General features: G+C 44.5%; 1 protein-coding gene across 1 annotated transcript in view; it reads right to left on the bottom strand.

The window, feature by feature from the left end:
* Positions 1-15,486, bottom strand: part of KBTBD3 (kelch repeat and BTB domain containing 3) — a 32,883-nt gene extending 17,397 nt beyond the window's left edge. The window contains exon 1 of the mRNA XM_040426275.1: positions 15,231-15,486. Within this exon, the coding sequence (XP_040282209.1) occupies positions 15,231-15,359 (129 nt within the window). The 5' untranslated portion in view covers positions 15,360-15,486. The remainder of the gene's footprint in view (positions 1-15,230) is intronic.
* Positions 15,487-15,973: the final 487 nt, after the last annotated feature.

Below are 15,973 nucleotides of genomic sequence, written 5' to 3'. Positions count from 1 at the left end.
GCGTCAAAAGCAAAATTATGCTCTATCGCTTTTTCAGGGGAATACGTACTAGATTCCATCCTCGAGAAAGCGGCAGATAAAAAGAAGGGATTCCCTGAGGAAAATAAAAAGAAGCCCTTTCGTCCCTTTAACACCCAATCCAGGTCCTATAGGGGGAAAGGGAAAAATGGTAGGTGGAGCTACCAATAAAGAGGAAAAGGCAGAGGGTTCCTTCTCAATCCCCAAAACAAACAGTCTGACAAACAATGACGCCAGAGTGGGAGGAAGGTTGAGGAGATATCTACCCCCTTGGGAAACCATGACCTAGAACCCCTGGGCCTTGGATATTTTAAAAAACGGTTACCGGATAGAATTTTCCTCAACCCCTCGAAAAAAGTTCTGGATCACCTCCCACAGCCCAAAAGTTCTGGGGAGGATTTGGCAGGGCGTCTTGCAGTTAATAGAGTCAGGTGTGGTGGTAAAAGTCCCCTGTTTAGAAGAAGGAAGGGGTTATTATTCCAACCTGTTTTTGGAACAGAAGCCAGACGGCTCTTTTCGTACCATCATAAACCTAAAGGGGTTAAATACGTCTATTGTATACAGGAAATTCAAAATGGAATCTATAATGTCTATCACTCCTCTAATCAAAGAAGGAGATTACATGACGTCCATAGATTTGACGGACGCTTACTATCACGTCCCCATACACGAAAATTCGCAAAAGTATCTCAGATTTGTACTGATAGACAGCACCAGAGTGGTAAACCACTTCCAGTTCACGGCTCTACCCTTCGGAATTTCTTCTGCCCCAAGGGTTTTCACAAAGCTAGTAGTGGAAATGATCTCTCCTCTCAGATCAGAGGGAATAAAAATCTTCCCGTATCTAGATGACTTCCTCATTCTGGGAGACTCGGAATGAGAGGCGTCCAGTCACACCAGTTACCTAATTGATCGGTTTTCAGAGTTGGGCTGGATAATAAATCAGAAAAAATCTTGTCTGGTCCCATCAACCAAGATGAAATTCCTAGGAGTACTTTTAGATTCAAAAATCCAGATGACGTCTCTTTCTCAAGAAAAACTAACAGCCTTCATAGGAAAAACAAAAACATTTCAGGGCCAAGCCAAGTGCTCCATACGCAATGCCATGAGTCTATTGGGAATGATGACCTCCTGCATCACATCAGTATTGTGGTCCCAGGCTCATACCAGGATAACCCAATCCTGGATCCTGAAGAATTGGGACAAGAAACAGTCCTCCTTAGAAAATAGAATATCCATCCCCATTCACGTAAGATCCGATTTGAATTGGTGGATAGAAAAGAGAAATCTGTCAAAGGGTGTAAGTTAGATAAAAGATCCAGAGATCCAAGTGTTCACAGACGCAAGCGGCACTGGATGGGGGGCGAGAGTAGGCTTCTCATAAAAGTAAAATCATCAAACTACCGAGAACTAAGGGCGATCTGGGAGATGCTAAAATCAGCTCAGAAAATAGTACTCGGAAAACACCTGAAGATTATCTCCAACATTGTGACGGCAGTAGCATACTTAAAGCACCAGGGAGGCACAAGGTCTTTAAGTCTAGAAAAACTGGCGGGGAAAATATTATTTTGGGCGGAAAAGAATGTATCCGCCATCACAGCAATCAATCTAAAAGGTACAGAAAATGTACAGGCCTCAGCAGAAAGACCATAGACCCTGAAAAATGGTCCCTAAATCCAGAGGTGTTCAGACAAATCTCCAAAAGGTGGGGAACCCCTCAGATAGACCTCTTCGCAGCAAGAGAGAACGCAAAGGTCAGGCACTTTTGCTCCCTAAACCCCAGAGAAAACCCTTGGGCGGTGGACGCCTTCTCGATCAGATGGACCTGGGATCTCGTCTATGCTTTCCCTCCTTGGGCATTAATTCCCCGAGTACTACAAAAGATAAGGTCCGACCCAGTAACAGTGATCTTAGTGGTCCTATACTGGAGAAAAAGAAACTGCTTCCCGATCTTAAGGGAATTAGCGCTGGAGGAACCATCGTGAATTCCCCTCCGGGAGGACATTTTATCGCAGGGTCCGATCCTACATCAGAATCCGGGCCTATTCAAATTGTCGGCGTGGATCCTGAGCGCGAGGTATTAAAAAGCAGGGGTCCGACGAGACCATGGTTTCAGCGGGGAGTGTTTCAGTTTGCAGATATTGTGGACCCCTTCACTAGGGACCTTCTGCCGTTTTCTACCCTCCAGACCAAATATGATCTCCCCTCCTCCTCCAATTACTTTTATATCCAGATCAGTCACTTTGCACAGTCCATTTTTCAGGGGTCACAGTCTCCCTCCCGACTCCCTTTGAACACCTTTGCAGGGAAGGAGTACACGCGAAGGGTCTAATTTCTGAAATCTACTCCATATTGCTGACTCCCTTCCCTGATCGGGTTCAAAGGCACACCTACATGGTACGGTGGGAGGAGTACCTAGGGAAGGCCTTACCGAACGCACTCTGGCACCTTATATGGAGGGCAGCGAAATCCTCTATGTCGGTACTACACCAGGAGAACCAATATAAAATTTTTATGTACTGGTACCACACTCCTGACCTCCTCCATAGAATGAACCCAGTAGTCCCGAGAGATTGCTGGAGGTGTGAGTTGCATAGGGGTACATTGCCTCATATTTTCTGGGACTGCCCCAAAATACGCCCCTATTGGACTGGAGTAGGCACCCTCCTGAGTGATATTTTCGCACTGGAAATCCGACCTGACCCTATGTCCTTCCTGCTTAATGTGGTCCCCATTCAAGTTAAAAAACACTCACTTAAGTTATTACTATTAATACTAACAGCAGCCCGTTGTTTAATCTCCCGATCTTGGAAAAGCCCTGATCCACCACGGGTTTCTATTTTGTATGCAAGGGTGACAGAGGTCCGAACAATGGAATACTCCACGGCTATGTTTCAGGACAAAATTGTACTCTTTAACGCCATATGGGAGCTGTGGGATAACTACTGGGCCACGAGGCAACCTTAACGACCTTGTGAGAAAGATGTTTCCCCCCCCCCATTGTGTCATTGTCTTCTTATTTGTCTTGTCTTTTGAATATTAGTTTGATGAAGCATTACTTATTGAGAAGCTCTGGGCTCTCGGGCCTCTAAGACACCTTCACTACTACTTGATGTCTTATTGGTTCTAGGATTTGCTGCTCAGTAGTACTATCTTGGACTGATTAAAGATAGACACAGTTTCTCTTAGTTCACTTTATTGTTATATTACTGCTCGGTTTTTTATTCTCCATCATCGCATATTATCGAGTGTTATAAATCCTCAATCAACATGAATGGGATGCTTTGCATGTTTCATCTTTTACCTTGTACTATTGTGCATGAATCTAATGTAGATGTGCATTGTCATTTATATATTCTTTAATAAATATCCAATTATATAAAAAAATAAAATAAAATCAGGGGTCTGTCCGAAAAGGTTATCAATACCCTTAAATCCAGCAGGAAAAAAGTCACCTCCGCGATATATCTCAAAATCTGGAGAAAATACTGCAACTGGCTGGGTCAGAACCATCCGGTAAATTCTCCCCCAAGCATCATAAAAATTCTTGACTTTCTCCAGAAGGGGCTGGATTTGGGTCTGAGACCTAGTACACTTAAAGTACAGATCTCGACCTTAGGATCATGCTATGACACAGACTTGACCAGCCATAGATGGGTGAGAAGATTCGTAAGAGTTGCCTCGAGATTAAGACCATCCATAACCCCAAGGACCCCTCAGTGGGACTTAGACCAGGTTTTGAAAGGATTAATGAAACCACCATTTCTGTAAAGCACCTGACGCTCAAGACTGCCTTTCTAATAGCCTCAACGTCAGCTAGACGTTTAGGAGAGATCCAGGCGCTCTCCTGTCAGGAACCCTATCTTTCGGTATTTCCTGATAAAATAGTATTGGAGTTGGATCCAGGTTTCCTTCCAAAAGTCATTTCAGACTTTCATAGAGACCAGGAAATTGTCCTCCCGTCATCCCTAAGGAGGGGACGAGTACATCTGAAGATCAATACTAACTCCTAGATGTCCGAGATACTGTCTTACAATATGTTGTGCCTTTTCATAGGTAAATACATTCATATCCAATTCATTATTGTCAAGGTGGATGTTCATTGCCTTTAAGAGCCATGCTCGACTATAGTTGCAATTTTGTATGTCTTGAGTAGGCCAAATTAAGGTCACACAAATGTTTATACTCTTCAGTGTTATCCTTCCCATGAATGTACCAGTCTGAGAAGATGCCTCCTTGTTTACTTTTAAATTTATGACGGGCGATAAAGATAAGCTCTGTGCAGCTGGTGATAATTACCTATACAATTAGGCATTTATTAATGAAGCAAAATATATGATATGTATGTATTCATTTAATGAGCCTTAGTTAGTCCTTAGCATAAGACAATCAGTAGGACATATATATATTTGTTTATATTATATTGTTATATGTACGAAGGCAACATGTATCCAGTATATTGTATATATTTCTCATTAGAAGAGTGTCTGTGAAGATGTGTATTTTGTAACAATTAATCACATCTTTGGTATGACAGAGGAGGTACTGATATCTCTGTGAGAAAACAAGGGCATTTACGATCCATAAATTAAGTGTGAGAAACATTTAAAGAGACGCCTAGAGGTCTGTCTCTAATTGCTACAAGTGTCAGAATTAATCCCTATGGTTTCTAAGGTCAAAATGTATATTCAGACCTACATAAGTTAACCCTTTATACTATGATGCAGATAGCTTATACAGCAGTGCCACCTAGGTATCAGTAGGTGACATTACAACAGTAGCAAAAGTGCATTCTGGGTAAGGTTATGATGTCATATTTTTTATCAATGGTCACGCCCATCCGACAATGATTGGAAAGTTCCAAACCAGGAAGGTGTGTCTAACTGATAAGTTTGGGATCATAAGTCATACACAGGAGGTGAAGGGGGAGAAGGAGAAAGAGAAAAGAAGAGAAGTTGAGGTTTATCAAGATGAAGGCCATAATGAGATGCGCTATGATGGACCACCCAGCTTTCCTAGGAGCAGAAGTGAGATTCCTACTAGGACTTGGTAAGAGACACAGAAAATGATATTTCATTTTATTAAGACTAATTTGATAGTGTGGGTGAAATTATACCATCTAGATTGGCGAATAAATAAATGATTAAATTAATTGATCATCTCCATATTGAGATGTAGTCTTAGGATATTGTGAGGCTTCATTCTACCTGCAGAAGAATCTAGACTCATAATCTAGCAAAGCATTAAATAATTGCTTTTATATATATATATATTTGATAGAACATTCTTCGCCAAACTAAGTGATGGATTCCCACAGGAAAGATTTATTTCAAATCCTTTCCATTTAAGATCCTAGATCCCTGTTATTTGTCTTAATAGTCTTACCAAAGTTATACAGTAGGTGAACCCGATTTTGTGTCAATCTCGCTGTATTTCTCGGCGAGATTGAGCACATACGAGCCCCATCGCGGGAGCCAGCGCCGAGCTGGCTTGCCGCGATGGAGAGCAAGCGCGTCATAGAAGCGACGGGAGATCCGACTTGGATTCCCGCCAATTCTACACGTGTGCGGCGTTTGTTATGAATCCTGAGGGGGAAGTCCCCGCCGGATTTTAAATAAAAATCCGGCCTGGGTCCCGCCCTCAGGAGCATACCGGGCCCTTAGGTCTGTTATGGGTTGTAAGGAGAGCCCCCCCTACGCCGAAAAAAACGGCGTAGGGGTCCCCCTACAATCCATACCAGACCCGTATCCAAAGCACGCTACCCGGCCAGCCAGGAAGGGAGTGGGGACGAGCGAGCGCCCCCCCCCCCTCCTGAGCCGTACCAGGCTGCATGCCCTCAACATGGGGGGTTGGGTGCTCTGGGGCAGGGGGCGCTCTGCGGCCCCCCCACCTCAGAGCACCCTGTCCCCATGTTGATGAGGACAGGGCCCCTTCCCGACAACCCTGGCCGTTGGTTGTCGGGGTATGCGGGCGGGAGGCTTATCGGAATCTGGGAGCCCCCTTTAATAAGGGGGCCCCCAGATACCGGCCCCCCACCCTAAGTGAATGAGTATGGGGTACATCGTACCCCTACCCATTCACCTGCAAGAAAAGTGGTAAAAACACAAATAAACCACACAGTGTATTAAAATATTTTATTTTTCTGCTCCGGAGGCCGCCCCCTGTCTTCTTTATTAGCTCTTTTACCAGGGGGGTGCTCTTCTTCTTCCGATATCCCGACGGGTCTTCTCCGCTATCCGGGGGGGTCTTCTCAACTCTCCGGGGTTCTCCTTCTGTCTTCTCCTTCTGTCTTGTTGTCTCCTTCTGTCTTCTGTCTCCGGGGGGGGCTCTTCTTCTTCCGATATCCCGACGGGTCTTCTCCGCTATCCGGGGGGGTCTTCTCAACTCTCCGGGGTTCTCCTTCTGTCTTCTCCTTCTGTCTTGTTGTCTCGGCGCACCCCGATTCTTCGTCTTCTCTTCTTGTTTTCGCCTCTCTCTGTTGTTGACTCGGCGCACCCCGGTTCTTCGTCTCGCGAGACGAAGAATCGGGGTGCGCCGAGTCTCGCGAGACGAAGAATCGGGGTGCGCCGAGTCTCGCGAGACGAAGAACCGGGGTGCGCCGAGTCAACAACAGAGAGAGGCGAAAACAAGAAGAGAAGACGAAGAATCGGGGTGCGCCGAGACAACAAGACAGAAGGAGAAGACAGAAGGAGAACCCCGGAGAGTTGAGAAGACCCCCCCGGATAGCGGAGAAGACCCGTCGGGATATCGGAAGAAGAAAAGCCCCCCCCGGAGACAGAAGACAGAAGGAGACAACAAGACAGAAGGAGAAGACAGAAGGAGAACCCCGGAGAGTTGAGAAGACCCCCCCGGATAGCGGAGAAGACCCGTCGGGATATCGGAAGAAGAAGAGCCCCCCCCCCGGAGACAGAAGACAGAAGGAGACAACAAGACAGAAGGAGAAGACAGAAGGAGAACCCCGGAGAGTTGAGAAGACCCCCCCGGATAGCGGAGAAGACCCGTCGGGATATCGGAAGAGGAAGAGCCCCCCCCTGGTAAAAGAGCTAATAAAGAAGACAGGGGGCGGCCTCCGGAGCAGAAAAATAAAATATTTTAATACACTGTGTGGTTTATTTGTGTTTTTACCACTTTTCTTGCAGGTGAATGGGTAGGGGTACGATGTACCCCATACTCATTCACTTAGGGTGGGGGGCCGGTATCTGGGGGCCCCCTTATTAAAGGGGGCTCCCAGATTCCGATAAGCCTCCCGCCCGCATACCCCGACACCCAACGGCCAGGGTTGTCGGGAAGGGGCCCTGTCCTCATCAACATGGGGACAGGGTGCTCTGAGGTGGGGGGGCCGCAGTGCGCCCCCTGCCCCAGAGCACCCAACCCCCCATGTTGAGGGCATGCAGCCTGGTACGGCTCAGGAGGGGGGGGGGCGCTCGCTCGTCCCCACTCCCTTCCTGGCTGGCCGGGTAGCGTGCTTTGGATACGGGTCTGGTATGGATTGTAGGGGGACCCCTACGCCGTTTTTTTCGGCGTAGGGGGGGCTCTCCTTACAACCCATAACAGACCTAAGGGCCCGGTATGCTCCTGAGGGCGGGACCCAGGCCGGATTTTTATTTAAAATCCGGCGGGGACTTCCCCCTCAGGATTCATAACAAACGCCGCACACGTGTAGAATTGGCGGGAATCCAAGTCGGATCTCCCGTCGCTTCTATGACGCGCTTGCTGGGATGTGCTGTCGCTATCCCAGTGAGTGCGAGATCTCGGCACCACATCGCCGAGTATCAGCGCGACGCTGTCGTGCTGAAAACACAATCTCACAAACACCTACTGTATGTGTGAAAATAGTCCAGGATGAGGCGGAAGGATACAGTTATCTCTTCTAAGTTATATCCTTGAATGGATTTGCCCATCTTGAAGTCATGTGATGTGTAGTTGGTTAGAGGGGGGGGGGGGGGCAGAATGTATTTAGCATTCTATATTGATGTCTAGGATTAGACATGCCCATCTTGATATCATGAGGTTTTCTCTGAACAGAAGTAATGTATATAACTTATGTTCCTATTTTGATATCCTAACCTAATAATAGCTTGGTTATAATGTGACAAGTTATTTCCACTCACATGTATTGTTAAGCTTGTAATGCTTTATATTAACGCTATATATATTCATTTGCATGTATCATTGTATTTATTTACTTATATATGTTTATAACCTTGTAACCAATAAATCTGCATATTTTTTATAATAACTGTGTTTTATTGTATAATGCAGAACTACATTTTATCATTAACATCATCTCACGTCAAAAAGAACTTATTTATCTGAGGAAATAGTCGGACTCAGATGTGAATTGTATCAATTAGGTTGTCTACAATTCACCAGGTCATGATTTTAAGAATTTATGACAAATTTTATAAATTTAATTTTTTTTATGATTAATAATTTTTATGACCATAATGAATAATTCTTAATTGAATTATTACCCCCCGACAAATACCTAAGGGCAACAGAGGAATTCAGAAAAGAGGATAATCTTCTCGTTCAGTTTTCTGGTCCAAACAAAGGGAAGAAGGCATCCAAGGCCTCCATTGGATGCTGGATCAAGTCCACCATATCCTGCTGCTACCAGATGGCGGGCCTGGATAGTCCTACAGATATAAGGGCCCATTCCACAAGAGCGGTGGCCTCCTCATGGGCAGAAAAAGGAGGTGTTTCCTTAGATAAGATCTGCAGAGCAGCCACCTGGTCCAGTATAAATAAATTTGTTAGGCACTTATCGTATTAACGTTTTGGCTTCTGCTGACTTGACCTTCGGTCAGAAGGTCTTGCAAGCAGTTGCCCACCCTACTAAATAATCTTGTAGTTTTCCAGGTTGAGCCGTCATGGTGGATGAAATGGAAAAAACATAATTAGACTTACCGGTAATTCTGTTTCCTTGAGTCCACCATGACGGCTAGTATATTTCCCCCCCTAAGAATTTAAAGAGGGGTTAGAGTATGAATTAATACAAAAAAAAAAAGAGATTATATATAGATATAAAATTAAGGCTGCACCCACTTGGTAATTTGGAAAGCACTGAGGTGAGAGTGGGTTGGGTGGTGGCCTTTTAAACTCTCTGTGTTCCTGCCCCTACAGAGGTCAAGGAGTCAATCTTCAGGTTGAGCCGTCATGGTGGACTCAAGGGAACAGAATTACCGGTAAGTCTAATTACGTTTTTTTTTTCGGTCTGCAGACTGCAATGCTGGATCGTTTTGCCGGAACACTCGGGGCCGGATCCGGCCTTGATGCATTTTAATGGGAAAAAATGCCGGATCCGGGCTGTGTTCCGGAATTTTGAACGGAGATAAAACCGCAGCATGCTGCAGTATTAGCTCCGTCCTGAAAAGTCAAAAAGAATGAACTGAAGACATCCTGATGCATCCTGAATGGATTGCTCTCATTCAGAATGCATTAGGATAAAACCGATCAGTTCTTTTCCGGTATTGAGTCCCTAGGACGGAACTCAATGCCGGAAAAGAATAACTCTAGTGTGAAAGTACCCTAAGGCCAAGTTCACACATCAGTTATTTGGTCAGTTATTTTCATCAGTTAGGCCTTGTTCACATTTCCGTGTCAGTGTAACGTCCGTGAAAAAAAGCGTACGTGTTTCATCCGTGAAGCTGTCCGTGAAGGATCCGTGGTTGGTCCTTGTGTCAGTTTTTACCATCAATGTGTCATTCGTAATTCATTGGCGTTGCTCAGCTGAAAAAATTAATTTCCAAAGAATCTCCTATTAGTCTTCAGTGAAAAACGGACACAACACGGATGTGTCAGTGATTTTCATGGACCCATAGACTTCAATGGGTGTGCTTGGTCCAGATCAAAGTAGTGCATGTCCCCATGATTTTTTTAGTGACCCACGGTCAGTAAAAAAATACAAAAATGTGAACAGACACATTTAAATCAATGGGTACATGTGCTGTCCACAGAAAATGCGGACAGAACACGGCAGCGAAAAACGGAAATGAGAACAAGGCCTTATTGTGAGCCAAAACTGGGCGCGGGTCAAAAACACAGAACAGGTGATTATCTTTCCATTATACATTATCTCTGAGAAGCTTCACTACTGGTTTTGGCTCACAATAACTGGTGGAAATAACTGACCAAATAACTGAAGTGTGAACTGGGCCTAAGTGAATATGAGCCTGTTTAACTTAGAAACAACCACCAGAGGTCAGGCTAATAACAATACACCGATTCTAACTAATCAACGGCTGTGAGACTTTTGATAAATACTAGTCAAAAGAACAATAGATGAATGAAGTCGATAAATGTGCCTCAACAACTGCTAAAAACACTCAAATAAAAAAACAAAGAGCAAAAACAACAATGATAAATGACCCACTATGTGTTCCTCTCCTCAGGTCAACAAACCCTCAGGTTTTAGAGACTCACAGTTCTCTGCATGTACTTGGAGAAAGATCTACAAGAATCTTTATGGCCGAGCAAGGGGTCAGTCAGCAAGGTAACCTTATTTTAAAGCTATTCAGTGGAGGTTAATGAGTTAAGACACCCTACACACTTGAACACGATTTGTCCAACCAGAAAAAAGGGTGTGCTGTCCATTCACTGCACTGACCCTAGGGAGCAATGACCTGAACATAGAAACATAGAATGTGTCGGCAGATAAGAACCATTTGGCCCATCTAGTCTGCCCAATATACTGAGTACTATGGATAGCCCCCGGCCCTATCTTATATGAAGGATGGCCTTATGCCTATCCCATGCATGCTTAAACTCCTTCACTGTATTTGCAGCTACCACTTCTGCAGGAAGGCTATTCCATGCATCCACTACTCTCTCAGTAAAGTAATACTTCCTGATATTACTTTTAAACCTTTGCCCCTCTAATTTAAAACTATGTCCTCTTGTAGCAGTTTTTTTTCTTTTAAATATTCTCTCCTCTTTTACCTTGTTGATTCCCTTTATTCCACTACCACTCCCATCTTCTGCTCCAGCTGAAGGGCTAACTGCAGGTCATCAATATCCGATTAATAAGGACACAACATCCCACATCCTCATCGATCAGCTGATCCCTGCATCCTTTGTTTGAAACAGGAAACATAGCTCCGTTCAAAGTGTAGTGGCCGCTCTGGGTTACTGCAGCTCAGCTCCCATACACTCCAGTGTCAGATGAGATGCAGAAACCCACTACAGCCTATGCTTTCTGCTCTATTTAAGAGCTAGTTCCTGTGCTGGAGGCTGCAGGGAACAGCTGATTGGTGGGGGTTCCAGGTGTCAGACCCTCATCAATTGGATATTATTGACCTATCCAGAGGACAGGTGACCAATACCAGGAGCCTGGAAAACACCTTTAACAGTCCATTCACACGTCCGTGAATGTGTCCGCACCTGGACTAATTCATTCTCTATGGGGCTGGAACGGATGCGGACAGCACACAGTGTGCTGTCCGCATCCGCATTTCCGGAGCGCGCCCCCGATCTTCCGGTCCGTGGCTCCGGAAAAAAATACAACATGTCCTATTCTTGTCCACAATTGTGGACAAGAATAGGCAGTTCTATGGGGGTGCCGGCCGGGTGTATTGCGGATCTGCAATTTGCGGATCCGCAATACACTATGGACGTGTGAATGGACCCAAACTCATTGCACTTTAATATAAACCTAGTGCATTATTTCAACACAGGTAGGCTGTGACACATCGGAGTAATATATGTGGAGTACCACTTTAAATTGAATACGTTTAATTAAACCCTCTTTCCACTATTAATGTTTTATTAAAAAAATAAAAGTTTACAATAAAAAAAAATGAACTGTCACAATTGGAACAACCAGTAGAATATGCACATTTAATAGAGGTCAGGGGTTAAGTAGTCGTGACCCGCTATTTGAAAACTCAGTGGTGTCTAAACTTTTCTACTACTGAACTGAGTGAACCTTGTTGTATTTCTTATTTTACTTCATTAAGATAATGAGACACTTGGTATAAAACAATGCTGATGGTGCACTGCTTTACTGGAAGGATGTCAGGTATTTGTTGCAGCTATAGTCCCGTGTGTATGGAGGGGACGCTTTAAATTTACTTATCATAGTGGGGATGCTCAGACTAGGTTCTATCCCTGTATACGCTAAATTCTGAGCGCTGGGAGAACCCTGACAGGCTGTGATCGGAGCACCCGCCTGAAAATGGCGACCCCCAGCCGCTGGAACCTCGGGTCTAAGGCTATGAATCCCTAACAGGAGTCCTTCCTAGTGTACAGATGTCCGACGCGTTTCACCATAAAAGGTTATGGTTCTTCGGGGACAAAGAATATAACGTCGGAGCGCCAAGTGCAGTGGCAGCGCTCCCGCACGTATCATAAGGCAGTGGCAACATGTGGGTCTATGTGTCTCTTTTTTTATAGCGCTTACAGCCCTGCCCATCCGATTAATTAGCCTATGGGCATCATGCGAGCGCTCCAGAGTACCCACCCACTTACTTGTCACAACAATCCGGAGAGAATGCGCGCGATCCTTGAGCCGCTGTGATCAGCTATGCCCAATCTACAGCGCTTCGCTTGTAACCGGAAGTGACATCAGTGGTGGGCGTGTTAGTTACTATGGGGATCTAATACTGCGTCCCCGGCAGGTCCTTGCAGGACAAAGTATTTATGTGTGTAGCGATCGGCAACATTTATCAAGAATCTGCTAGGTGGGTATAAGCGTTTTAGGCCCTTCTTAGCAGACACAGAGTCCATTCTCTGAAAAATACATTGAGGTGAAAATATTAGCACATTATTCTGTGAGTCATTAATGCAATGTCATATAGGGGTATTTATGGGAATCCAACATATTCAAATCAAGTATATATGGCAGATGTCATATTTGGGCCGGATAGATGTACATGTCTATTACAGCCATGGCTTATATGAGATATACTCATTCAGACCCTTCTGTGTCACAGAATTTAGTCTGTATATCCACTTGGTTTCAGCCCTCAGGATCATCTTGTCCCAATCTCCGCCTCTTTGGTTTGGGGACATGTTGTATCCCTACAAATTTGAGACCGCTAATATCACCTCCATGACATTGCAAAATGTGGCGTGCCACCGATGTGTCCTTGTCATTGACATGGTCTCTTATCCGTCGCCTGAATTCCCTTTTGGTTTTGCCCACATAGTCTAGTGGGCAAGTGCATTGGGCCAGGTACACCACACCAGTTGTGAGACAGTTTACAAAGTCTCTGATGGTGTATTCCTTGTTTGTGTAGGAACAGACAAGTGTTTTTGCTTTTCGTATCTGGCTACATGCTGTGCAGCTACCACATTTAAATGTCCCTAAAGGTTTTCTAGAGAGCCAGTTACCAGGTCTCTCAGGTGGCTGGAAGTGACTATTAACTAGTCTGTCCCTCAGACTACGTCCCTTTCTAAATGTTATCTGGGGATATGACCCAAGCACCTTGTCCAAATCTGGGTCAGCTTTTAATATGTCCCACTGTCTGGAAATGACTCGCTTTACTTCTCGATGTCCACCATCAAAGGTGCCAATAATTCGAATATTGTTCTGGCATACGACGGTCTCTGTTCTTTGTTTTTTGGGAACAAGGAGTAGGTCCCGTTTTTCTTTGCAAGCAGTTTCATAGGCCGTATGTAAAACTCAGTCGGGACTGCTCTCTCCCTAAACCTCATTCTCAGATCTGCGGCCTGTTTTTTGAACTTTTTCATCGTGGAGCAATTCCTCCGAAGTCTGAAATATTGGCCTTTTAGGAATTCCTTTTCGTAAAGGGAAAGGATGTGCGCTATCCCAGCGGAGAAGGCTGTTACTTGCCGTACTTTTGCGGTATACTGAGGTGGTTATGCTCTGGTCTGGGCCTCTTTCAATGAAAACATCAAGGAATGGGAGTGCATATTTATCACATGTTGATGTGAAATTGAGACCCATATCATTGTTATTAATCACCTCCACAAATTCTGCAAAAGACTCTTCGGTCCCTCCCCATAGAACAAACACATCATCTATGAACCTCAGCCACAGAACTACCCTATCCTGCCACTCTTCCATTTCTTCAGACCCAATGGCGCTCCGACGTTATATTCTTTGTCCCTGAAGAACCATAACCTTTTATGGTGAAACGCGTCGGACATCTGTACACTAGGAAGGACTCCTGTTAGGGATTCATAGCCTTAGACCCGAGGTTCCAGCGGCTGGGGGTCGCCATTTTCAGGCGGGTGCTCCGATCACAGCCTGTTCAGGGTTCTCCCAGCGCTCAGAATTTAGCGTACACAGGGATAGAACCTAGGCTGAGCATCCCCACTATGATAAGTAAATTTAAAGCGTCCCCTCTAACAAAGAGCCGCACCATACACACGGGTCTATAGCTGCAACAAATACTTGACATCCTTCCAGTGAAGCAGTGCACCATCAGCATTGTTTTATGCCAAGTGTCTCCTTATCTTAATGAAGTAAAATAAACGTTATGTTTTAGAAATACAACAAGGTTCACTCAGTTCAATAGTAGAAAACCAGTAGAATAACGTTAAATTATTATTTATACTGCACAGTGCAAAAAAAATATAAACATTAGTGAATAAATTATGTACGCCCCCAATCAAAACTTCAACCTGTCTCGAAAATAAGCCCTCATAACAGCTACATAGACAGAAAAGTAAAAAAAAGTTATGGCTCTCCACAACACAAAAATGACTATTTTACATCAAAGATATAAATTTATTGTGCAAAACCACTAAAACTTAAAAAATATACAGTAGGTATGGCGCATTCGTCCCGACCTAAAGAAAAAAGATAATTTGGTATTTTTATATCAGGGTAAACAGCAAAAAAATATGCAAAAGGCAGTGTCAAAGTAGTATTTTTTTTTTTACAACCCACTAAAAAAGTGAATCATATAAAAATAATCAATAAATTTAATGTACAGCATAGAGGCGCCATTGATAATTCGTGTTGCAAAAGCAAGCCCTCAAACAGCTACATAGAGGGAAAAGTAAAAAAAAAGTTATGGCTCTTAGAATGTGACAACAATGAAAAAAAGGCCCAAAAATGCATTGTTAAGGGGTTAAACTCTTGTTCAGCCATAAATACCTATACGGTATGAACTGTATATATTCAGACACGCAGTATATGCACTGAACATACACCTAGGCATGCGTATGTATTCACGTATGAACAGACACGCACACATCCCTACATGATATGTACATTATAGCAGGGAGAATAGTGACTGTACCTGTGTGGAGGGCAGGCGGGCAGGCGGGCGGGCAAGCAGTATCAGGGCAGGCACAGCCAGAGCTGCATCTGTTACATTTAAATGGCCAGACAAACAGCTGACATTGTAACAATGTATCAGCAGCAGCATCACAGGAGCAGCGGCCAATCAGGAGGCCCGTTACATCCATCCCATTGTTACCTCGTCCCTCACTGGCCTCCATTCCAGCTTTTCTGATTGGAGGATGGTTTCTCGGATGGTATTGGATGGAAGGAGCAGCCCTGAGAGCAGAGGACGGGGATGTCAGGCTGCACTTATCACAGAGGTGATTTCCTGCCTGCCAATAATGATGGAATGGGTCATTAAATATTCACATTTCATGTCATAAGACTCAATACGGTGCGGTTTGTATGTGCCATAAGCTGGTGTAGAAAAGTTGAGTTTGTCACTACATGTAATGTAGCAGAGCTGAGTTTTTCTTTTTCTTTTTTTCCGCACGGCATATTATCATCGACAGATGTAGCGAATGTTAACTTGACACTTAAACATGATAAATGGCAGCAAACTTTAGAGAGTCCCTGTACGTTGGTAAAACTTTTGATAGGTCATAGCGACCTATAAAAAGTTTTGGTGGGTTTTCGTGCCAAAGGCTAGAAGACGGAGAGAGAAGTGCTCACGTAGGGGGAGATTTATCATTCCCTTTACATCTGAAATGTGATGTTAAGGGTCCGCAATTTGCTGACCACACATGGCCGGCCCTATGA

The sequence above is a fragment of the Bufo bufo genome, chromosome 3 (genome assembly GCF_905171765.1).
Source record: "Bufo bufo chromosome 3, aBufBuf1.1, whole genome shotgun sequence".
Classification (NCBI taxonomy): Eukaryota; Metazoa; Chordata; class Amphibia; order Anura; family Bufonidae; genus Bufo; species Bufo bufo.
The sequence above is the reverse complement of the archived record's forward strand: the minus strand, read 5'-3'. Positions and strand labels throughout refer to the sequence as shown.